Genomic DNA, 26,386 nt, shown 5'->3' with positions numbered 1-26,386 from the left:
TTATTATAGACACATAAGACAAAACATCTGCGTCTTAGTTTGATGGCAGTGGCGTGCAAAGGAATTTGATTAGGGTACGCAAAAAGCAAGAAAATGGCATAAAATGATAAAAAAAAACCCCCGCTCCAATATGAATTATATACAAATTTTAGGGTAGGCAGTGTTTTCGTGCTGTATAAAGTGCACGCCACTGGTTGCTGGTCATAGGGCGCCACGTTGCATAACGAGTTCCTTGAATTCTCTGCGAAGTGTTGCTCTGTTTATACACGATGGATACCGTTAATTATAACTAAAAAAAACGCTCCGACGTTGTGCCATGTATAATTACGAGGACACCAAGGGATCTCATTCTGAGAGGAGTGTGTCTTCTAGTGGCCCAATAATGGTATGATGATGAACATGCGGGTGAGGGTAAATAAAAAAATGAAAGTAACTTTGCATTTTTATTGCAAAAATAAAGCTATAATACAGAAAATCAATGAAATGAAATATTAACATGATGAAAAATGCAAGACAAGATTTTTAGAAGTGACAAAAAATAAATTTTAATGCTAGTTTCGTGCGCAACTCATTCATTCGTTCTCCATTCGGAGCTGAAACAAACCGACAAGAGCAAACGTCAATGGCGGACAGATAAAACCAAAAAAAATCCACTAGTTGACAAAATTCAGTATTTGATCGATGCGATAAAAAAGCTTTACAACCATGAAATGAAAATCTTTAATAATAATGTGGTTTAATGTTTTTTATAAATTTTTAATAGTGTTTTTTAATTTATTCTCAAGCATTGTAAATAATTTAAAAAAAAAGAAAAATAATAAATGATAAAAATGTGGTTTTAATACATTTAGAAAAAACGGACTTCAACATACGCCCAGGAACTAAAAAGCAAAAAAATACATGTTTCTACCGGCAATCTAATTAAAACTATTGTGACCTAAATATGATAGTTAGATATATTGCTTCGCGGACTTTCTCGTAGGTAATAATGAGTACTTTTATCATGTAGTACATATTCTTTATGTATCATCATTGCTTTTCTCAGCACACGCCAAATAATGAACTTTATAGGTATAAATTTGCTACTTTGGTTTACATTATTGTTGATTTTTTTAATAAGAGCTCGACCGGTTTCGATAAAATTTAAATGGGACCACCTGGAAAGTATGCCCTTTAAAACAAAACATAATTTTTCAAATCGGTTTAGGGGTCTTCGAGTAATCGGGTAACCTACATTAAAAAAAAAAGATTCCGACAAATTGAGAACATCCTCCTTTTTGAAGTCGGTTAATAACTAACGACCCCTGACGGGTTATCGCAACACAAACCTGTCACGACAACCTTCCTATCATGTCCTACAATATAAGAATCAAAAATTGGTTTTTAAATGCCTGTTTTTGGGACAATCTTGTCCCATAGATGTTTAATGCCTTATAAATATAAGTTTAAGTATATAAATACAAACTAAACAAAAGATGAGTGCAGTATCACTGAATCAGTTTAAGAATAGACTGGACAAACATCAAAAAGACAAAGAGCATAAGAAATGATATAGAGGCATCAGCGAAAGCTGTTTAATCTATTATATAATAAGCCACAATTTAAACATTCGTAATCGATCCTATTGGAACCGTGCATACTTTTGGGACTATTGTCCCAAACGTAAGTAACTTATGTACCATTTTTTCGTTTCATAAATATACATAGAAAACAGTTTGTTTCCACTAAATAACATAATTGTAAGATGCATGTACTACTTTTGTTATATTTTTATTTTAAAATCACAAAACGCAAAAAAAAACGACAGAGGTTATAAAACTAAAAACGTGTGTTTGTGTGTCTGAATGTGGCATCGTATTTCCTGAAAGGATGAACAAAATGATTTAGTTTATTTGAATTAGCCAGGAGTGTTCATATCTATATTTGATGAAAATCCGTTTTAGATGCCATAAAATGGTCAACTCCCTCAAAACGGTATCAAATGATAGGGATTGCCTACTGTAATAAAACACACTGTGTTGAAAGTCAGTTTTTTCCATTTTTTAATTTATATTGTGTTCAATAACATGTTTTTGATTAAGCTTTCCGTAATCAAAAGTGGGATATTATCAAATCAATTAATTACGCTGGTATCCTTTTCACGTCTTGCTGGGCCTATGTCTCCTCTGACATAGTAGATAGGGCTTCAAAGCACAGACCAACCATGCTGCTATAATACGGGTTGGGCGGACTTTAAAATGCTCTCCAAGACATGGTGTCAAATTTCTACCTCCGAGTTGTTACTGAGAACCCAATACCCCGTGATGTGTACATGAATTCAAATTCAATAATTCTTTATTCGCAGGTATATCGCAGGTACTTATGATTCGTTCATACATATATGTTTAAATAATTATAAGGGTATGGTGACAACTTCGCTCGCCAAATTAAAACTATAGCTATGATGGTCCAAATGCGCCTAAGAAGAGCCCACAATAAACTTATCCGGGTAATAATTTTTGTTATCACCATCTCAAAGTAAATTAATATTAAGCTATGATTTTATATAAATTTGAACTTATCGAGAGACATCTCAAAGATTTAATTCGGTAATTTGTTATAAAATAATATACAATTGCCCTTGATGGAATTAGCAATTTTATGTAGCCTAATAAACTGCACAACGAGTTTATTTTTGCTTCTAATATTCATATTGTTACAGTCCATTTTCTTTTTAAATTTGACACATGATATTTAAGACAAGTTGCTAACCAAAGCAAAGACCGTTAATTAAAGAAGCACTTACTTGGAAAAGGCTCTTCTTGCGATGTCCTTCCTATACTGAGCACCGGGGAAGTCGATGGATGCGGCTGCGTTTGTCGCAGAGGAGGCTGCGGTCCGCAGCGAGTTGCGTTTGGCCGCAACAAGCAATACGCGGCCGCCCGCTGTGACGAGGGAGTCATTCGCTCCCCGGGCGACGCCGCTGTGGAACACTACTATGTCCTCGTCCTTACACACTTGGGAGAGACCTGGTGGATAGATTATTACAAGTTATTGAGATTTTATGATGCAAACGTAATGGTAGACTCCGGGAGACCTCAACTTTATGCACAATGACCTCAGCAGAGTTTCTCAACAGGTCGGCCCTCGTATAAACATGAGCAAGACGAAGATATAATATGTTCTGCTCCACCCAGTTATAGTTGGGAGCTCTGAACTCGAAATTGTAGACGAGTGCATATACCTAGGACACAGGATACATGTATTTTCAATTTCGAGAAAGAGGTTAACCGCCGAATCCAACTCGGATGGGCGGCGATTGGGAAACTCCGTGACATCTTTTCTAGGACCGAAGTCTTCGATCAGTGCATGTTGCGTGTAATGACTTTTGGCTCAGAAACGTGGTCGCTGACCATGGGTCTCATAAGAAGCCTCGGAATCACTCAGCGGGCGATGTAGGGAGTTATGCTCGGAGTATCTACGTTATCAAATCAGGCAAGAAGAGATTCGTAGAAGAACCTGAGTTACCTGTTGGTACTGGTTACTCGTTGAGCTATGTTTAGCTCAACGAGTTGTTGTGTTTAGTCACGAAGCTGAAGTGGAATAGTGGAAATAGCGGGGCACATAGCTCGGCGAACCGATGTACGTTGGGGTCCGAAGTTACTGGTATGGCGCCGCCGCACTGCTAAACACACTTTGGTCGGCCGCGAAAGATGTGGACAGACAACATCTAGCGAGTCACTGGAAGCCGCTGGAAACAAGCGGTCCAGGACCGTGGATTTTGGAACTCCCTACAAAAGACCTATGTCCAGCAGTGGACTTCAATCGGTTGATATGATGATGATGATGATGATGACGAATAAACTATTTGGTAATTAACCCAAATTCAGTTTTTTTTACCTCTTGGAGCAGTTCAACTTACCACTAATAACGCAGCCCTTGGTAGATGTTTCTGGATATCCCTTCGAAGCGATCACCACCCCAACGGCCGACATGCCAGTGTTCCACTTCACTGGCACTTCCTTCAGTGTGCCAATCGCGCACGCCTAAAACAAACGATATGTTAAAATCTACCAGATATCCCATTACAACTTAACCCATGAACACAATCTCACCTAAAGATATATAGTCCGAATCAGACATTATTACCAATTTCCATTAAATCTAGGTATCCAGTTCCACTAAATTTAGGCATATGCAAGATTACCATTCCAGCACATTGGGACCCCAACGTCTATCAGATTTCCGAGCTATTTTAACCGCCCATTACCACTTTCCACGATTATGCATGAATAGTTAAGTTCAGATATCGGAACTAGCACCAGGTACTAACGACAATATTATGACGGTTCTTGCAAAGGCTTTAATTTTTTTTAAATACTTTCGAGTATTGTGTATGCGACACAATACTCGTAAGTATTTAATTTCATTAAAATTCATAATTAGATCTAAAACATGATTTTCTCTAAACTGGCAATGTATCTTCGAATGCGCACACCTAAATGCACATGAGCCCGTTGTTAAGTTGGCAATGTCCATTGAAAGATATATACAGGATGACAAGAAAATAAGACTGACAAAACTAACTTGAATTGTCAAAATATATAATTTTTTTTTTTCATTTATACGTATATTATAGTATTAGAATTACCTAAAGGTTTTAAACTAAGATTTTCATGATTAATCAAATAAATGATAATTCTTAAATATATAGTCCCGTGGTGACCACGATACATGCAACTGGGTTAAAACATAATATTATCGTGGTATGTACCCGTTGAACTATATTTAAGAAAATATTACAATCAATTTTAACCTTCTTTGCCTTAGACGGACGGCAGTGACGGCCTAGTTGTAAGGGCTCCGGTTTCACTTTCGGGGTACCGAGTTAAAATCCCATCACGCACCTCAAACTTTTCTAAGTTATGTCCGTTTTAATCAATTAAAATATTACTTGCTTCATTACATTTTTGAGGGTTATTTTATTATTATTATTTTTTATTTTTTTTAATTATGTATTTATAGTAGAGTATTTTGATATGTTTGTATATATGTATGGAATATAATATATTATATTTTTTTACATATCTTTAATATGTTATATGTTTATTTTATGTTAATTTAGTTTAAAATCCTAATATTTCACTAATGTTTGTTGTACCACCTAGTAATTTTGTATAGCATTTTCTTGTATGCCTTTGGTTGCCTGGAAGAGTGAGAAGAGAACGTACAGTTTGGCGGCCTTATCGCTATTTAGCGATACCTTAATTCTATAGATACCTCAATTTCTACCTTATTGTGCTGTTGTATTTGTATCTCTGTAAATTTTCTGTGGTGTACAATAAAAGTGTATTCATTCATTCATTCATTCATACACAAAGTGGATCAGAACAAAATTTTCGTAAGTTCTGTCTGGGATTTTATTACAAAAAGTGTGTATTTGAATGCACGACGTCTAGTACAGGGTCAAAGCTATTTACCTTCATGATGCGATAAAGATCAGTTTCCAGGAGCATCATCAGCACCTGAGTTTCGGGGTCCCCGAATCGGCAGTTGAACTCCAGGGTCATCGGGCCGGACTTCGTCACCATTAACCCGGCGTAAAGTACACCTGAAAACATAAATGGGTTCAAGTCATCATCATCATCAACCCATTAACGGCTGCCTACAGGGCACGAGTCTCCTCTCAGAATGTAAAGGTTTAGGCCGTGGATGCGGGACCGCTGGAAAGCTAGTCTGGAGGATGCCCTCTATGATAAACGCAACATAGAGGCCATCCGCCCAGAGGTCTGCCACGCTGGCCAAGTGCGGATTGGTAGACTTCACACGACGCTGAAACCATGGTGAACTCTCAGGCAAGCAGGTTATATATCATCATCATTAGATGCCGAGGTCAGCCGGTGGAAAATCGATGATGTGATATCTTTAATACTGAATAGGTATGTTCGGTCCACTCTCCTGTTAAAACTGACTGTAACTGTATAAAATATTTATATAGCAAAAGAAGAAGCAAAAATAAACTCGCTGTACAGTTTACTAGGCTACATAAAATTGCTAATTCATTCAAGGGCAATTGTATATTATTTTATAACAAATTACCGAATGAAATCTTTGAGATGTCACTCAATAAGTTCAAAGTAAAACGTAAGCTTACACAGAAATCCCTTAAACGATAAAAAAGCTTGGGTGTGAATTGCTCTACCTTCATAGCGAAATATAAATTTAAGCTAAGCTAAGTTTGTTGTGGGCTCTACTTAGACCAGGGCGCGTTTGGAACCCTCAGCTTTAGGTTTAAGTTGGCGAACGAAGTTATCGCCATCCCTTTACAATTATGTAAACATATTATATGTATGAACGCTTCATAAGTGCCTGTGATAGGCCTACATGAATAAAGAAGTTTTGAATTTGAATTTGAGTTTCATGTTGGAGGATATAATGTTTTTCTGTTAAAAAACTCAGCATCATTTTAACATCGTTAAATTTCGTGCTAACCACTAGACCAACCAAAGCGTGGGTATAACATAACACCTAACTGGTTAACCTGCTACTATCTGAGACTGCATGGTAGTAGTAGCACCAAGTAAGATTGCAGCTTGTAGTTGATCAAAAAATAAAAAAGAGTTGCCCCAACCGTTTTACCGTTCCGTTACGGTGTCACGCAGATATCAATTTGGGGTTGTTATATTATACACCAGTGGGTATGACTTCGACTTCACATTCGAGCCCGTGCGCTTTAGTGGGCTGGTAATAGGTCGATATGATGATGATGATGGTATTAAAAAAAAAGTCTATGCGAAGCAGTGAACCATCAAAAGGCTGCGAATGATTAATACGACGAATAATCAAGCGCTTACGCCACACGAACCTTGACATTGTAGCAAACTGGGCTTATTTGCTCATCTGTTTACTTACATCAACCGCTGAACTCAACAAAACAAGTTGGACGCAATTTTTTAAATCGTTACTCCATTTGACACAATGCAAAGCGAAAAACAACTGTAACTCCGTTAACAGAAGGTTGATTCCAGCTTGCAGCTCGTCTAATTTAGCTGGCAGAATTTGTTTGTTTCGTATTATCATTTATCGCTTCGTTAATTACATTCTGCTTATCAACATCTCATAATATACGTGTCTTAAACTCCAGCTGCCAATATTGTTAATAGTTTCCAATTAACTTCACGTTATCAGAAATGCGTCGAATCTTATAGGTGAATGGGAGCATTCTTCGATAGAGGAAGTACTCGAGATGGTTGCCATACAAACTTTTTAATTCTAAATTAAATCACTGTACAATGAGTTAACAAGATCGAAAATGGTAATAGCATAAAATATTTTAAGGAATATAGTAATTAATTTTTCAATTATTGTGAATTTGGGTAAAATTCAGGTGGCCAAAGGAGAATCGATGAGTAGATACCTATATATATACATTTACTCTTTGGTAGGTACTAAATGCCGTCAAATATTCTTCAGTCATTATATATATAAATTATAGTCCTATAATTTTGACATAGCAGTTATCATTATAAATGACTGAATATTTGACGGCAATTATAGTCCTATAATTTTATATGATAATTCATATAATTTCTTACTAATTCGAACTTATCTATGAGATAGTCATGAATAGAATAGTTAAACTTTACCAATAAAAAATTCTTAAGGTTTATTTTATTTAATAAAGTAAATTCGCAAGTATCAATAATATCAATTTATAAAAGTTCCGTCCGTTTGTTCCAGGAAATCTCGGAAACTTCTCAACCAATTCTAATGGATTTTCTCAGGCATGTAGGAGTCTCAGGTAGTATGTAAATGGGTGAAATGGGGGTAAAGACTGTATGAGTCAGATTTTTTTTAATTTTTATCATAGGGTGTTGGTATTCGAGAAAGGTTCTGCTTGTGTGATAGGCTATGTTTTTAAATTAATTCGACAATTCAAATCGGCATACAATCTTATATATACATTTCTTGTGTGCGTGTGTATGTCACTGAACTCCTCCTAGACGGCTGGACCGATTTAAATAAATTTTTGGCATACGTTTGGGTGGCACCCTGGATGGTTTAGATTCACAAATTAGCCCGACAGATGGCGCTGGGATCCGCTAGTATAGTATAAAAGTTTGTAAAAGAAAAGAGAAACCCCTAAGTTTATTGCGAACTTCTTAGTAGAATCTCCTTTCTACATAGCCGGTTGGCAGCGACCCTGCTTTCTGAGTCCAAGGCCGTGGGTTCGATTCCAACAACTGTTAAGTGTTCGTGTGATGAACGTGGACGATTTTAGTGTCTAAGTGTTTATCTGTATATTATAAGTTTTTATGTGTATTATATTCAAAAAATATTTATCTACTATCTTATTACACACACAAGTTTTGCTTACTTTGGGGCTAGATAGCGATGTGTGTATTGTCGTAGTGTATTTATTTATTTATTTATCATGGCTAGAAACAGACAAGACTTGGCGTTAAAAATTGCGTATACAGTAAGCCTACTTCGATTGAATATAAATTGTTGATTTAGAGATACCCAGAATGTAGGCATCTGTTATTATCGGGAGTCCATAATCATCAGCCAGGTCATAAGGCATTCGGAACGCGTAGTATTACCAGTGTAAGCAGAATATTGTCTGACGTAAGATAGTTTTGAAGTTGATAACTTGTTCGCAAATAGGATCTAGATTGTTTACTAGAACTATTAGTTATCTGTAACTGATCAAAGTTGCAAAGATAAGCGCATAATGTAATCAGGGGTTTCTGACGAACTCCCTGGCGCAATGGTGAGTGCTGTGGTCTCATTAGTGGAGGTCCCGTGTTCGATCCCAGGCGGAGTGGTTGTAATATTTTTTTAAATTCTACTACAGGTTAGCCCTCGACTGCAATCTCAACTGGTGGTAAGTGAAGATGCAGGCTAAGATGGTAGCAGGCTAACCTGTTAGGGAGTATGGAAGTCATCACACGGTTTCTACACGACATCACACTAGAACACTAAATCGCCTAGCGGCACGTCTTCGTCGGTAGGGTGGTAACTAGCCACGGCCAAAGCCTCCCACCAGACCAGACCATGCAAATTTTGTCAGGTCTATTCACAAGTGTTTACAATTTGTAATTTACAAAACGCGAAAGCAATAAGCGGTGTTATCTGAGTTGACTGACTGACTCTTTCAAATTTGCAATCACTGCTAAATGCACGTTATGTCCACGTGTCGTAGAAAACGCGGGTTAAACTAGATTTATGCCATGTTTGATTTTAGACTACCTCTGTTTGATTTTAGTGGTTTTAAACTGTCTAGTAGATGGCTTACTATCATCGCTTGAAGCAGTATTATTTTAAAATAGCAGTTTTTTAAGACAGCGTTTTCCCGCGTTCTTCGTCCACGATTATTATGGTTTTTTACAAATGTGGGAACCAGTGGGAACGTTTTTTGTCACTCCGGTGATTTAATTGATTAAATGAAACCCGCCCGCATTGAGTGAAACTTGGCTGTCCGATTTTTAAACAAAGGTTTGAAAGTGGACACTGTCAAACCGTTTTACTGTTAAAATCGTGTAACCATGAACGCACGCATTTTGTTAAATTAGTATTCCAAATTTAATTATGTTAATTATGTCCATCTCTTTAATTATATAGATTTTTTTTTTCAGATATTTAAATAAACTTTATTTAACTAGATAATGCGTTATAATAAAACTTTCAATGTATTTAATACCTTTTTTATTTTATAAGTGACGTTTTTTCTACAAACGTAGAAAAAGGCCGAAGACAAAAATATTGAAAAGATTTTTTCTTGTTACGCCAAAGAAGTATAACTTCTTACGCTTGTACATAAGTACACAAACGTTTTTTTTTATTTCCTATCAGTATCAACAGAGTGCTTTTTCGAGATAAATAGTATCCTAGTATACGTGCTGCATTATATCAAGATCGGTCTAGTGGTTGAGTCGAACTTAGACAAGTAACAACCAACCAACATTCGCATTAGTATAGATGCAATTTTATGATGCAAAATCCCTGTACAAGATACTGACAGATATTATCATGACTTCTTTTGGGTGGTAGCACCACCACACGTACCCTTCACCCAAAATTTTACTCACAAAATTCTCCTAATCCTTGTGAGATAAAAAAAATTACTTGATTACGTAACAAAGTTTCGTACGAAAATCATCAATAATATTATCGAAAACAATGGAATAATTTCGTCACCCGATAACCCTTCTTCGCATCACTGCCACACAAGTACGTCTTCGTTTAGTTTCAATTCAATTCAATTCAATTTTATTTATTTGCTGATACAGGTAAATAGGTGTTACAGGAAAAAAATATATGCAGATCTTAACTGTACCACGCCAAATTGGCATGCAAATTGTTTTCAGGGTTGTGTTTAAAATTTTAATTTGTTACTACTAGGTACAATTAAGATATTGGCAATAACAATGTTTATAATAACACAATACAATTAATAAAATAATAAATTACAATTAAGATTTCATTTTTAAATAATGAAGATGCTCAGTTTTCCTACAAAATTACCAATCCTACGTACTGAAGGTTCCATACATAACGACCGAACAATTATATTATTTGACTGATTTAATTCAAAGATATCTTTAACCAAGTGGTACTTTTCATGCGGTAATTACATAAAAAATGTGTAGAAGGTAGTATGGATTTGAACCTCTATATCATCTCCCGCAAGATAGAAAAATGATTGTAAATGTTGATGTTGGAAAAGAGCAACTACTGAGTTTCTTGCCGGCTCTTAGAATCTGCTTTCCGAACCGGTGGTAGTCATTACAAAGATACATACTTGACGTTTCATAAGTGCTTATAAAGTAGGCCTACTTGAAATAAATGAATTTTAAATTTTGAACTAACTAGTAGAAGTACTAGTCAGCTTTTCTACTATATGAGTTATCCCCATTATATTCAAAACTCTTAAAGTCAAAAGTCAAAAATATCCTTATTCAAGTAGGCCCATAGGTGGCACTATGCGTACATAAGAATTACACGGTAGTGAGATGATGGCGATAACTTCGTAAACTTAAAACTAAAGCTACGAGGGTTCCAAACGCGTCCTGGTCTAGAAGAAGCCCACAACAAACGTAGCCGGGTGTTTTTCTTTGTTATCACCATCTGACAATGTAATTTTTTTGACGGCCGAGTGGCGCAGTGGGCAGCGACCCTGCTTTATGAGTCCAAGGTCGTAGGTTCGATTCCCACAACTGGAAAATGTTTGTGTGATGAACATGAATGTTTTTAGTGTCTGGGTGTTTATCTGTATATTATAAATATTTATGTGTATTATATTCATAAAAAATATATTCATCAGCTAACTTAGTACCCATAACACAAGCTACGTTTACTTTGTATTGTCGTGGTATATTTATTTATTTAAAATTACTAGAAGAGCTGGTTAGGGCAATAATTCACACCCAAGCTTTTTTTATCGATTACGCAGTCCTTTATACTATAATAGGACTTCTCTATAAGCTAACGTTTAATAAATATATTGGAGGTGTGGGCTGAACCGCTTAACTTACCAACATATTTAATCCCCTCAGCCTTGAGTCCGTCCACAGCACGCTGCAGCACTTGGTCCTTGACGTCAGCGAGTTGCTCTGGGGTGATGAGCGGGCAGGGGCAGTACGCCCCCATGCCGCCCGTGTTGGGCCCCGTGTCCCCGTCCCCGATGCGCTTGTGGTCTTGCGCTGGGGGCATGATTGACACTGTTTCGCCATCGGTGAACGCTAGGACCTAGAATTGGTGAACAACTATTTGACCGTTTGAAAATATATTCAGTTACATAGATAGATAGATAAATTATTTATTGCACACAATTAAGGGGTAGTAGAAAATTCTTGACCTACCAATGCATACATTTAAAAAATGTGTAAAAACGCATCTAGTACAGCGATTTACATTACTATACATTTGATGAATTCCTCAATGACAAGGTAGATTGGAAGCAGCCAGCCTCGCTCTCATCTCCCGCAAGATAGAAAAATGATTGTAAATGTTGATGTTGAAAAAGAGCAACTACTGAGTTTCTTGCCGGCTCTTCTCGGTAGAATCTGCATTCCGAACCGGTGGTAGAGTCACTACAAACATACATACTTGACGTTTCAAAAGTGCTCATAAAGTAGACCTAATTGAAATAAATGAATTTGAATTTAAAGATAATAATTATTGGAAACAGTAATACAAGAAAAATAAAAATGCTCAAAGGCGGTCTTATCGCTTTAAGCGATCTCCTCCAGACAACCCTTAATGAAAGAAGAAAATAAATGATTGTGGGAGCGGGATAGTAAAAATGCACAAATATATACATTACAAACATACACAATACCCTGCTTCCATCCAATATGTTAAGCCCAATTATTACTTAATAGCTATTGCCCCAGTTTTTCGGTCGTGTTAGTTACGGTTTTTTTTCAAATCCCGTGGGAACAGTTTCTTTCCTGGGATAAAAAGAAGCCTATGTCACTCTCCGTCCTTTGAACTGACTCTAGGCTAAAAATAAGGTCGATTGGTTGCTTAGCGTGCACTTCATACATGCACAAAAGCGCTGCCTACCCTAACATTTTTCCTATTAACTGAGGGTTATTTTGACCCTTTATGTTTATGCTTACCCTGGTACAGATCCTGTGCATGCCACTCCCACACACACACACAATAAACAAAGACATTTTAACATTTATAATATTAAGCATGGACGAATTTTCAAAATTGTCGCTCGCCGGAAATCGAATCCGGGACCTCTAAAGCCACTAAGCCCACCATCGTAAGGGGAAGGTCGTTAAAGAATAGGTATCGATTCATCGAATCGTCTTGCAATGAACTGTAAGACCTCTGGGTTATCAAGCAAAACTATAAAACATTTGTACATACTGTAGAATCTATAACGCGTGCCTAATTAAATTTATGAATCTAGTATAATAATTGACTACTATGCATTTGACGGCCAATTGGCGCAGTGGGCAGCGGCCCTGCTTTCTGAATTCAAAGCCGTGGGTTCGATTCCCACAACTGGGAAATTTTTGGGCAATAATTGCAAGGAACATGAATTCTTCTCAGTGTCTATGTGTTTATATGTATTTATGTATATATCTGCTCAAATGCTTAAGCGCCGTAAATACTCCGTTATTTGTAATGACTACGTTTTTGCGGCGCTTGCGTTTGAGACTCTAGGGCCATGGTCTTCGGACACGAAAAATTTTATTAACATAGTGTCACAAAAATTGGTCCTTACGTCTGGTGGCCCAAGAGCTGGCGATTATTTAGCCCAACGACTAAGTCTAGCTATACAAAGGGGCAATAGCGCCAGCATTTTGGGTACCATGCCCATAAGTGAACAGTTAGACGGCTAGTTTGTAATTATTATTTCCATCTATATGTATTATTACTGAAATAAATAAATTTATGTATATTATTCATAAAAATATTCATCAGTTATCTTAGTACCCATAACACAAGCTACGCTTACTTTGGGGCTAGTTGGCGATGGGTGTATAAATGATGAGATAATTTGACTAAACGAGTCTTTCCGAAAGACCTAAAACGTAAATTATGAAAATCAAGCTTAATTACCTATACTCAGTGGCGTGCACTGGGCTTCCTACCAGGGTATGCATACACTGGGAAGAATGTCAAAACGCCAAAAATCCTCCTCCTATACGAGTTATACATAAATTTTAAGGTAGGCAGTGCTTTTGTGAATGTACGAAGTGCACGCCACTGGCTATACTCCGCGAAAAGCAGGAGAATCTGTATGGTGTAATTTATAATTTCTTCAATCCTTATACTCGCTACTTATACTGAATAATTTGTTAAGTCGTGACATAACAAGTATTCATTGTAAAGTCAACCTCTCCCGAGGATGCTCCGGTGTCGGAGCGAAACGTGCGTAGGGGTACATTGCCGAAGATCTGTTTGGTGTGGAATATAAGGATTGAAGAAATTATAAATAACACCATGCAGATTCTCCTGCTTTTCGCGGAGTAAAGCAAATAAAGCTTAATTTTCATAACGTATCATTGTAGAATCCCGCTAAGTAACTTGTCTTGTCTTGCGATACATAAAAACAAAAAACGCATTGACTTGAGAGGCCACGCCTTTCGTGGCCGTTTAAAACAACATCAAATTAAAACAAATATGATTTTATCATAACAATTGTTTTTAATAGGCCCCCAATTAATGGATTGTCACTGTCGTGACCCCTGAGGCCGTTATCAGTGCAGGGCGAGCGGAACGCTACTTATTCTTATGTGATTTTGGATATTATCATTTATAATACATATTTTTTTAATAGTAATAATTAACAGATCTGCGCGGCTAGAATGCGCAGGAGACAATAATTATCTCCCCGGGGGAAAGGATAAAAATTGATCTTCTCCCACAGCTTTATCAACTCTCAGAGAATTGGCGCACAAGTGGAAATAATATCCAAATAATATATTGTATAGAAGCAGGCGTTACTTTGCGGAAATCCATGATATATTATCAAAATTAAGCTTAATTTGCTATACTCCGCGAAAAGCAGGAGAATCTGTGTGGTGTAATTTATAATTTCTTCAATCCTTATACTCCACACCAAACAGATCCTCGGCAATACACCCTCTACGCACGTTTCGCTCCGAAACCGGTGCATCATCAGGAGATGTTGACTTTACAATGAATAATTGTTAAGTCAGGAGATGTTGACTTAACAATTATTCATGAGTATAAGAATTGAAGAAATTATAAATTACACCACACAGATTCTCCTGCTTTTCGCGGAGTATAGCAAATTAAGCTTAATTTTGATAATATCCAAATAATATATTTGCAATAATAAATGGGGTAAACTTCTCCTATTCCATGTTCCCGTGATTTAGCATGTTGATTCGATTGTCTGTGCTAGCCTTGGAGATGCCCCATCGATTTTTATTTTTTTATTACACTACAAGTTAGCCCTTGACTGCAATCTCACCTGGTTGTAAGTGATGATGCAATCTAGAATGGTAGCGGACTAACCGGTTAGGGAGTATGACAGTTACTCGTATATTTAACCCATAGGTACCCCTACACGGTTTCTAAGCGACATAGTATCGGAACACGAATGCGCTTAGCGGCACGTCTTTGTCGGTAGGGTGGTAACTAGCCACGGCCGAAGTCTCCCACCAGACTGTACCAGAGAAAACTCTTAAATAATATAATTCAAAATTTCCCCTGACGGGAATCGGACGCGGGACCACCAGCTTATCGCTGCGCCCGCGCCAAGGAGGTCGAAAGTATATTTTTCCGGGATAAAAAGTAACCTATGAGCTATTCCAAACTATAATTTAAAAAATCTCTTCGTAACATAACTACGACGAAACAGAAAAAATTATAAATACATTTTTAGTTTCCATCATCATATAACCTTATAAACGGAAGTTCGTGCGCACACACACGAACACATGAACATACACCCACAACATTCACGTACATATGGGCGCACAGACCCATACACACACACAAGCATAAACACACACACACATACACAGATACACCGGGTTTTAGTCAGCATGCTATTCTCACTTAACCGTTAGAGAACTCAACACACCTTTGAAAGTTTCCTTTGTTAAAGTGCATTATATATTATCTCAATGATTCAATCAAGTTAGGGAAGGCACTGGCCCCTAAGATACGGGATTTCCTAGTTTAAGGGTCAGGATTCCAAAGATTTATTGTACTGACTTTTCCTAATAAATAATTATATTTCTATTTCTATTTCTATTTCTATAATCTATCCCTGTAATAGACTCCCACCATATCCATGGTTCTGGCGGATGTACACGGATGTATGTATGTGGGGATGTATTAAACGAATTAAACATATGTATTATGTATGACGTCCATTTCATTTGAAAGGTCATAACTTTTATTTATTTACTACTTTACTAGTTATTAGTTAATATTATTTTAATTGGAATAATTATATTATTACTCTGACGTCCGATTGGCGCAGTGGGCAGCGACCCTGCTTTTGAAGTTCAAGGCGTGGTTCGATTCCCACAACTGGAAAATGTTGGTGTGATAAACATGAATGTTTTACAGTGTTAGGGTGTTCATCTGTATATAATAAGTATTTTTACAACGTGTAACAGAATTACGAAATAATATTGAAATATGCATAAGTAAATTTAAAAAAAAAGAATCACCGTGTAAAAATATTAAATCAAAAGAAACATATTTATTTCTCCATACAAACTAATTCAAAACATTCTAAGTGTTTACTAATCAAAACCCTGTTCAAGATAAAAGACCGACACGCGAATAGTAACTACGCTACGCGACGCGTACCTTATAATTTGGCAGGAGTCCCATTTTTTTAACTATGCCAGTGGTTTACTCAAAAACTATTAGGTATTTATTTTCACAGATACGTCTAAGAGACAGTACATAATGTACCTCTGAGGCCTGTGAAGTATTATTTCGGTTTTTATTTACACGTTGTATATTTTACTAATAAAAAAGTCATCAGTTATCTTAGTACCCATAACGAAAGGGTAGACGGTGATGTGTGTATTGTCGTAGTATATTTATTCATTTATGTATTCGCTCTGTGAAAATTTTACTTACCGAAACCTCTTCGCCTTCCAGCAGCTCCTCAATAACCACCACCTCCCCAGCTGAACCATACTTGGCCTCTGTCAGGATTTCGTCAACGGCTTGGCAGGCTTCCTCTTTCGAAGAGGCAACGACTACGCCCTTACCAGCCGCAAGCCCAGATGCTTTGACAACCAGAGCTGGATATGGTGCACTAGAAACACAAATGATTAAAAATAACAAAAGCACAGAGATATACAATAACAAAAGTAATTGCATTGGCCACCTGCGGGGATTCCCCACGGGCGGCCAAGTGACAAAAATTATATCCCCTACCTTGTCAGGCGATATAATTTAGTTATAACTAAATAAGATTAACGTGTCCATTAGCACGGCTAGCATGGGCAGGAGACATTGATATCCCCGGGGAAAGGATAAAAATGTATCTTCTCCCACAGCTTTATCAACTCTCAGAGCACTGGCACTGGAAATAATATTCAAATAATATATGTGTAATATTAAACGGGGTTCAACTCCCCTATTCCATGTTCCGGTGCTTTAGCATGTGGACACGTTCATTATATCCCTTGTCGGATAAAGTTCGGTGATAGAACAACATACAGACAGACGGAAAGAGCGCAGTCTTAGTAATAAGGTTTTAAAAAGCAGAAGAAAGAAAATCACGTACCTCCTAATGAAGTCTTTCGCAGCATCAGCGTCAGTAAAGGATTTATATCTAGCTGTTGGTATCTGATACTTCTGCATGAACTTCTTGGCCCAGTCCTTGTTGGCTTCAATCTGGGCACCAGCTTTAGTGGGGCCGAAGCATTTGATGCCCTTCGGATGTAGAGCGTCTACGATGCCATTTGCGAGGGGATCTTCAGGCCCGATTACGACTAGGTCTACTGACTTGTCTTTGCACCATGTTGCCAGCGCCTTTGGAAATGTAAAAAAGCTTTAGAGACTGGCATTGTATGTATTTTAATTGAATACTTCAAAAAGCCTCTAACAGTCCACTGCTGGATTAAATTCCTCTCGCAACAGAAGGGTTTGCTCATAACTGCCACGCTTCGCAGACGTGCAGTAGATGGTATATTACAGATAACGCTGTTGCCCGCAATCTGTTATATTCCCTCAGTCTATTCTATTGCTTTGAGTAGGAAGACGAGAGATGGTGACAAACTGTATTCTGATCTACCGTCACCAAACTGCATTATTATTGAATTTATACAACGTGTAAATGAAAACCGAAATAATACTTCACAAACTTTAGAGGTAAATTATGTTCTGTCTCTGAGACTTATCTGTGACACCGAAAACCACTTAGTCTCTGAGTGCCATGGTTTTTTCTGATAGAAATAGATACAGCACTGAAATCTTATGCAAAATTATAATCATGTGACTGCTGTCACTTTATTAGGTACGCGTTGCGTAGCATTGGTACTATGCGCGTTTCGGTTTTACCTTCAATAGGAAGATGTCATAAGGATAAACTTGGAAACTTTTGAATGTGTTTGTATGGAAATATAAATATGCTACTTTTGGTTTAGTATTTTTACAGGGTGATTCCTTGTGAAATATACATTATACATCGTTTAATATTATTTCGCAATTCTGTTACACGTTGTATACTAATAGTACCAATAAATTCAACATCTATTTATTTAGCGTGATACGCTGGACTAAAAATATATACTATCATTTTGTTTGAAACAAAAATAGGGTTTATATTAGGAGATGCACTTGGCGTTAAGTGAGTTATAGACAGATGATTTTACCAATCTAGAGATTTCGTATACAGATTTATATACCTATTTAAAATATATATGTATATAAATAGAATAGCGCTGGAATGAAATAACAGCCGATAGTAAGTGATGATGCAGCCCATAAACTGCAAGTGTGTTGCAGATCTTTTCATTGCGAAGTAGGAGCAAGAGAAACAAAATAATTCTATGAGATATCAACTATGTAGCAGTCCTTATATTTTCTCGCACTTTGTCTCGCCATACACATTTCAAACAATACTTTGTGTTACATGACATAAACCTTAAATTTCAATGCTATAATTTGAAAATCGGGCCACTGGTCTTGTTTCTCATACTGTTTACTTGTTTCTCATACTGTTTACTTGTTTTACATAGAAGTGTGTGAGAAATAGTTTTGTCTTGTTAGTGTACTACATGTGGATACTGTTACTGACTAAGTAGGTATAGTACCTAATTTTTTTATAGTTGTTCTAGTTTATTAAAATGTTGAAAATATATTAGGTCTATGTTTTCGTGTTATATTGACTTTTGATTATTTATTATGTAGTTTAATAATAAAATAAATAAAATATAAACATAAAAAAATCGAAAAAAACAAAGATACCTTTTGAGTTTAGTTAGTAACCTATGGTTACATACTATGGAAAAATAAATAAAACTGACACTAGTTACATTATACACATATACTAGCTGTTGCCCACGACTTCGTTTCTTGATGTGGTATTAAATTTAGTTGTAGATCTAAAAAAAATTAAAGTATTCAGTATTGCTAAGTCTTAAATCGGCTACTGTCCGATCTCCAACCACAGTTTGGGCAAAATTAAACACTTATTATGACCTCTATAGTACAAAAATAATTATTTATCCCCTCTCGCAAAGGAACCGAGCTTAACGTTGAGATTAAAAGTATCCTATATTAGTTCTAACACTTCCAAGAATATGTTTAAAAAGTTTCATAAGGATTGGTAAAGTAGTTTTTATGTGAAAGTGTAACAAACAAACTTATATTGACATTTATAATATTAGTAGGGAAGTAGGGATAGTAGGGATAGGGATAGTAATATAGTAATATTGTTACTACCTACTGCTTAGATACAGGGAACAAGCTAGAACAGTGGAGTTATTCCTTTGTGCACAAGAAAGTTGTTATCTATACATAGCAACAAATTATTGTCACTAACAGACAATAGGTTATAACATAAAAGTGGGCTCAAAGGTTATCAGAAATTAGATAATTTAATGACCGGCCACTTAAATTCACAGGCAATCACGTGGAACTCAAATTAACTGCAATAACTTAAGGTTCAGGGTGTACTGAACTCCTATTATAGTATTATGAACTACGTCAAAGACAAAAAAGCTTGGTTGTAAATTATTGCTCCAACCAGGTTGCTTCTTAAATAGTTTTAAACACTGATTATTACGTCAGTGGTTTTAAATGATAATGTGTTGTGGGCTTATTTTTACACCAGGGCAAGTTTGGAACCATTAGAGCTATAGTTTTAACTTGACAAATATAGTCACAACCATGAACTCATTTGTATGTTATATTTTACTTGTAATGTACACATCCAAGGTACTTTGACTAGAAATATTTGCAATTCTATTGCAGACAATACTCTTACAACAGTTCTTAATGTGGGGATGTTGTTTTTACAACGTTTCCTGTAGATTTTTTTTTATGTCTTGTAACATTTTAAATGAAATCTTAATCTCACACTAGCCTATTTGGTTCAAGTGGGGATCTTATTAGAATGAAAATATCTTGTGCAGTTTTGTTGTAATAGAGTATGTCTTAAAATAACCATAAACAATGCAACAAAGTAATTGATTAAAGTACGTCTATTGAGGTATGCGAAATCTCAAATTATGACCCTAGGCTTCTTTTCAGGCACAAATTTTGCTAAAGGAATGGATGTTATAATAATTAGTCAATTAGTCTCTTAGTTTCTTAGCAACACAAACTGAGTTGCATGGTAAACTTTCTTTGCCTGGTGCTTATGATGTTTTTAATAATTATACAAGCAAATTGTTAACTAGGATGCATGCAATATTATATGAAATTACAAAAATGACACGTTTTTACAAGACAAACTCTCTGATGGTAGTTGTTTGTATCAGTGGTTTCACTTTTTGTGACCATTTATGTGGGTGTGTAAGCTCAGTTTGATTCCCCCACTGGGCGAATATAATAATTCAGGGAATTTATTTCTAATTTGGGTAAACCATTAATACAATTTATGTTTCTAATATGATTCCGCTTAGAAACCGATTAAGGGCCAGTGTGGAATGTGTGGTAAACTAACGAAACTCCCTGTTTACCGCGCTTTTTAGACTAAATCGTCCCTCACCACCAAATGAAATAAACTTTTAATCGCATTCTTAAATAAATACTTACAGGAAAGTCTTTAACATCAACTTCCACACTTTCTACATTATCCTTTGTGGAAGAAATACCAACACTGCCGGGTGCACAAAAAATTCGCTTTACTATCGATGATTCTGCGAGTTTCCAGCACAAAGCATGCTCCCGACCCCCGCTCCCGATCACGAGAACATTTTCTGACATTATCTTATTTTATTAATATCTTAAATCGCACTTAAAAAATATAAAAACCGAAAACAAAACACTTGTTTATTAACTTTTTTTACCGCGTGTTTTTTTTCGAATTCATTCGAATTTATAGTTAAACCATAAAAGATAAATGTATGTAGTAGTATTTACATTTAATGTTACTTCTTATTAAATATTTGAACACTGAGTTTTTAATAACACAAATAATAAAATTAATTTCTACACCACCACTCTCCACGCACGTAAACTTAAAAATGACATATCTATAATCTGGTTGACGTTTAGAAACTAGAAAGATAGCGATGTATAGTAGGTAGATATACTTTAACGATAATAATTATTATGATTTAAATTATTTCCTACATATCATAAAAATATATTGTTACTACATTGTATGAGAGTCTTAGTGCTGTAAATAATAATTTAAGCGTTTAAACTGTAATGAATACTGTAATTAAATTTCTAACTTTTATAATAAAATATTTATAAAGCTCGATTTTTAATAAGACCAAATTGTTCGATAAACATTATACAGTTCATGATTTTTTATTAGAAAAATAAACTTATTATAACTTTTGGGCTCTGGTCTCAGTTATGTATTATGCTACATACAATAGTTACTGTATTTTCTTCCTCTATAAATAATTATTAATCTATACTTATAATAAAACTGTAACTGGAAGATTTCTGTACATTTAATATATGAAAATGTTACTGCTTTATAATCGATACTGAGTCCAAAACAGATTTTTATTTAATTTTTGTCTGTCTGTCTGTCCGGGCATCACGTGAAAACTACTGAACGGATTCAAATAAAATTTGGTATAGTGGTAGCTGATATTCCGGGTCAGCATATAGGCTACTTTGTATCCCGATAAACAATAAGCTTCTCCCGGAAAATGAGATGAAATTTTTTCTCAACTTTACTTCATAGCTCCATTAAATTTGAACCGATTTTACTCACTCTTTTTTTATTTGAAAGTGTATACTATCAAGCATGCATTGTGTAATTTTAATGAAGATCAGATAAATATATTCGTAGATAAAGGACATAACTATTCACAGATAACAGCGAGTCGCAAAGCATATGGGACAGCGATTGAATGCATACGTACCATCCTCCTTATATTATAAATGCGAAAGTTTGTGAGTAAGGATGTATGGATGGATGGATCGACATGTTTAAAGTAATCATTATAACCTACAAAAAAGTCTGGGAGGCTAAATGCGTAATTGTTAGGACACAGTAACCGCTTTTTGTTATAAAATCTAAACACGGGTACAATCTTAAGATGGTAACGTTCCTATCAGATCCAAATAAATAATAATTTCTCTTTAAATTGTTCAAATTGGACCTATCGTTTAGACGTTACTACGGGTTATAGAAATGCTAAAAGATTTTAAATCCGATAACAACCGATTCGATGCAGAAGAAGTTGTGCGGGTCAGCTTGTGCTTTATAAATGCACTAGAAATACACTATAATGTTATGCTCAAGCCTGTGTCAAATTGGTAACAAATAATAAAAAAATGAAAAATATTTAAATTTTATAAGATAGCTGTTGAACATTTTAAAGAATATAATACACATAAATACTTATAATATAGCGATATACACCCAGACACTGAAAAACAATCATGTTTATCACACAACCTTTTTTCAGTTGTGGGAATCGAACCCAAGGCCTAGAACTCAGAAAGCTGGGTCACGCCAATCGGCCGTCAATATTCTTGCAATAATTGTTACTAGTTCTCAAATTCCAAAATTTATAAGCGCTGTAGATGCTTATAAATTTTGAGAACCTGGGCGTCATTAGCTTTTTATTGTTGTTAGATAGGATTTTAAATAATTACGATGACCTGCTGCCAGCGTTTTTTCCTTTCGCTGCCTGTTCGCTTATATAGATACTTTTACAACCGGTTGCCAACTGGTCGTCTCCATACAAAATGCATTATTTAACATGCACAAAAATAATAATATTTTCGTCGCAAATTTGTATGAGCATGACAGATCTTCACAGTAAGCAGTAGCCAATAATCTATAGTAATCTTTGGCTGTAGCAAACTATAAGGAGAGTTACTGCGGAGAGTTGTTACTATAGGAATATGGGCATGGCGCCTCGAAGCTTATTATGAAGAAAAATACTCTACCTACACAAATATAGTTTATATTTTTTGAACTTTTGGGGTACCTTATAACTATTTTGTATCTGGCAATGGCATTATGCAATTAGCATTTTGGCAACACAATTAAAGATGGCGATTTTATTCGTTCCTGTCATCTTGCTGTAATGGTGATGCTTGTTGGTTGTGTAAAAAACTAAAAAGTATTTGTGTATGTTGCTATAAAATGGCTGACACCGGTCTTCGTATGAATTTTGCCGCATTAAAGAGGGCAGATCCATATGCCAGAGAAATAATTGATAGTGCTACCCACGTCGCATTATATACTTTCGAAGAGAACGAATGGGAGAAAACGAACATCGAAGGCGCTTTGTTTGTGTACAGTAGAAATGGTGAGCCTTACCACAGTTTGGTGATTATGAACAGATTAAACACAAATAATCTTATTGAGCCAGTTTCTAAAGGTATCGAATTGCAATTAAAAGAACCGTTCTTGTTATATAGAAACGCTAAGTGTCGCATTTACGGCATATGGTTCTACGACAAAGACGAATGTGTTAGGGTAGCCACGAAGTTGAATTCTCTAGTGAAGGATTCGATGAAATCACCCAATGAAATGCCGCAGAACCCAGTGTACCCATCCCCGGCGAAGGCAAACGCTCCAGTCGATATATTTAGCATGTTGAGCAAGGCTCAAGATGATTTTAATTCTACGAATGGTAAAGCGAATAAAAATGACCCGACACAGTCGCGGGCTCCTGATATGGCATCACAAAGTGTGATGGATTTCTTTGCAAAAGCGGGCAGTGGTGCTGCGGCGCAAATGCCTGCAGTGTCCTCCCTTCCGTCTCCGGGGATCTTCGGGCCGCGACCCACGGACGTGCGAGAAGGGCCACTCCTACTGCAGAGGCTGATGAGTAACCCGGCCCACTCGGTAGAGCATATAGAGAAACAGCAGCGCTCTGTCACCCCTCAAGAAGCACAAAGTGCAAATGGAAATACATCTATGGATCCAATCATAAGGCAGAACAGCTCTTTTCAGTTAAAATCAACGCCCACTAATAAGCAGAGTCAGCAGAGAACAAATCTGAAGAATATACAGCAGATTGATAGCATAGATACAAATGGGCCTAACCCATTGGAGAGTGAACTCAACATGATGCATATCTCCTCGCCCAAGTCTACTTCGCCATTAGCCACATATTTGAATCAGTCTCAGGATATGGTCAATCCAGTGGGCTCATTCAATGGTGGTAAGTTAGAGGAAGTTGGGGGAGTTTATCCAATTATTAATTCACTAGCTAACCATCAAAAGCCAGCTCTGATGCCTCCCACAATGTTTACAGCCACAACAGGAAATGAAATTTTGCCGTCCCCCGAGCCACTAACTAGGAATCAACTTCTCCAAGCTTTTAATTATCTTCTCAAACATGATGCAGACTTTGTAAACAAGTTGCACGAGGCGTACGTCAAATCGTTTTCAGAAAAAGCTTTCTCTGTTTCATAAAATTCATTCTTTTTGGACAAACTGCTGATGTCTCTAGTGGTAATTGATGTACAGTTGTAATTTGAAGTATAAATCCTTTAAAATTGTTTAGAACTATTAGTTTTGTAGTTATTTCTTTGGACAGAGTATTTTTAAATAAGTTTTAAACCTTTGACAGTGTCATTTAAGTTGTCTGTATAAAGGATGAATTTATGTGGCTTGAATCCAATGATAAGTCACATTAATATTATAACAGGAAAGCTATTTGTGATATTTATATTGGTTTCATAGATACTCAATTAACCACTTGCAGATTTTCTTTATTATAACCTCTTATGAAATTCCTTACTTGACAATATAAAATATTGTTACTTAAGAATCATCACAATTTTTTTATTTTCTTAATCAGTGCACAAAAAATACTAACAATTATTTGCTATTTAGATAATTGAAAAGCTATTATTGGAGTCAATCAAATATTGTGATGTTTAATTAAGCAATAATATTAAAAAAACAATTTTGTGCTGTAAAAATGTGACTTTGTGTAATATTCATATAAATGACACAAAACTTATACATATAAATATTCAATGCAATATATATGTATAATATTGTTTACTATGTAGATATGATGACATATTTTCAACTTTTGATAAATACATTGAATTTTGAAAAATAAGGACATGATTTTGACAATTTGTATTGATTTTAAGGTAGGTATGCAAAAATTTCTATTTCTTTACAAAAAACTTATTTTCCCTGACTATAATAACATTTCTTCCCCAATATTCCTTTGAAATGTTTATTTCACCTAAAAAGAAAAAGTATCTGATTTTTGTAAAATTTCTTTGTATAAAACCACCTTTATTGCTCCAGTGATAAATGCTCATTTTATTTGTTTGGAGACAACATTGTTTAATTTGCATAAACAAAATTATAAAAGACTGTTTATCTTCTCAGTTTATTACCTGTTATTTTAAAAATAGCTTTCAGTATTTACATTAAGCACAGAATGTTAGCACATACTGTGTTACCAATTATTTGGTAGTTCATGTTTTCATTTAAATATCTATAGGTAGGTAGGTACAACAATGTTTGCATGAATAAAAAATTAATAAAACATCTAAAAATAACTTAAACCCTTCTGAAAATATTAATTTCAAATTGTAGTTTAGTACTTTTTTTTATATTATTTTACTATATGTCTACATTTTAACAATTAACCTATTTAAGTGTTGGCATAGAACTTCTAATTTTGTAGGCTGTAGGCAGACTTCCAATAAATATTGCAATAGTTGTCTGTTATCTTAACATTAATAAATTGATGTTAAATGTGATCAATTGCGTTTAAGGGGAATGATGGTAGTTTTGAAGACAAATATGTTTCACCTAGCTGCAGGACAAAACAGTGTTTGACAGCTGTGAGAGTCCGTACAATACAAAGTCCAGCAGTAAACATGCATTGGTAAATATAATGACAAAATTGTAATAATTTTGTTAAATATTATAAATTTGATATTGAGATCATAATTTTGTATTGCAACATTTATTTGTTATCCGCCCATACTGCCACATAAAACTATAAGGTTTTGTTACATATTTTTGTGAAACTCCCTCATATATTTTATAATAATAACACATACTATAACTTAATTTTTAATGCCAATTTCTTAATAATTTGTACTTTTATGTGAAGCGTAAATGATAAAGCTAAAAGTAATAATTTATGAACTGAGGGAGTTATTAAAATAAAATGAGATTTTAGATTTTAATTTTGGCCTACATTAAAAATAGTAATAATAGTACTACCCAAATTTGCCCACATCTTTAAGACTCCTCGGCTATTGATAAAATTACAACTGTCTGTTAAATTACGACAAAATGTTA

General features: G+C 35.5%; 2 protein-coding genes across 3 annotated transcripts in view; one reads left to right on the top strand and one right to left on the bottom strand.

Moving 5' to 3' along the window:
* LOC120628616 (trifunctional purine biosynthetic protein adenosine-3) overlaps positions 1-21,117 on the bottom strand; it is a 40,841-nt gene extending 19,724 nt beyond the window's left edge. Inside the window, exons 1-8 of one of the 2 annotated variants that reach the window (XM_039897079.1) lie at positions 20,713-21,117; positions 17,234-17,481; positions 16,579-16,759; positions 11,517-11,730; positions 5,460-5,590; positions 3,902-4,025; positions 2,786-3,008; positions 483-593 (exon numbers count right to left, since the gene is read on the bottom strand). In XM_039897079.1, coding sequence (XP_039753013.1) covers positions 569-593; positions 2,786-3,008; positions 3,902-4,025; positions 5,460-5,590; positions 11,517-11,730; positions 16,579-16,759; positions 17,234-17,481; positions 20,713-20,883 — 1,317 coding nt within the window. In that variant the 5' untranslated portion in view covers positions 20,884-21,117 and the 3' untranslated portion in view covers positions 483-568. Of the gene's footprint in view, positions 1-482; positions 594-2,785; positions 3,009-3,901; positions 4,026-5,459; positions 5,591-11,516; positions 11,731-16,578; positions 16,760-17,233; positions 17,482-20,712 lie in introns of those variants that run through there. The other variant, XM_039897078.1, reaches the window with a different exon arrangement.
* Positions 21,118-23,144: 2,027 nt separating this feature from the next.
* LOC120628841 (mRNA-decapping enzyme 1B) lies at positions 23,145-25,617 on the top strand. The gene has a single exon (XM_039897472.1). The coding sequence runs from the start codon at positions 23,240-23,242 to the stop codon at positions 24,518-24,520; it is 1,281 nt and encodes a 426-aa protein (XP_039753406.1). The 5' UTR covers positions 23,145-23,239; the 3' UTR covers positions 24,521-25,617.
* The last annotated feature ends 769 nt before the right edge of the window (positions 25,618-26,386 follow it).

The sequence above is a fragment of the Pararge aegeria genome, chromosome 13 (assembly GCF_905163445.1).
Source record: "Pararge aegeria chromosome 13, ilParAegt1.1, whole genome shotgun sequence".
NCBI lineage: Eukaryota > Metazoa > Arthropoda > Insecta > Lepidoptera > Nymphalidae > Pararge > Pararge aegeria.
Note: the sequence above shows the minus strand (reverse complement) of the source record. Positions and strands in the feature narration are given on the sequence as shown.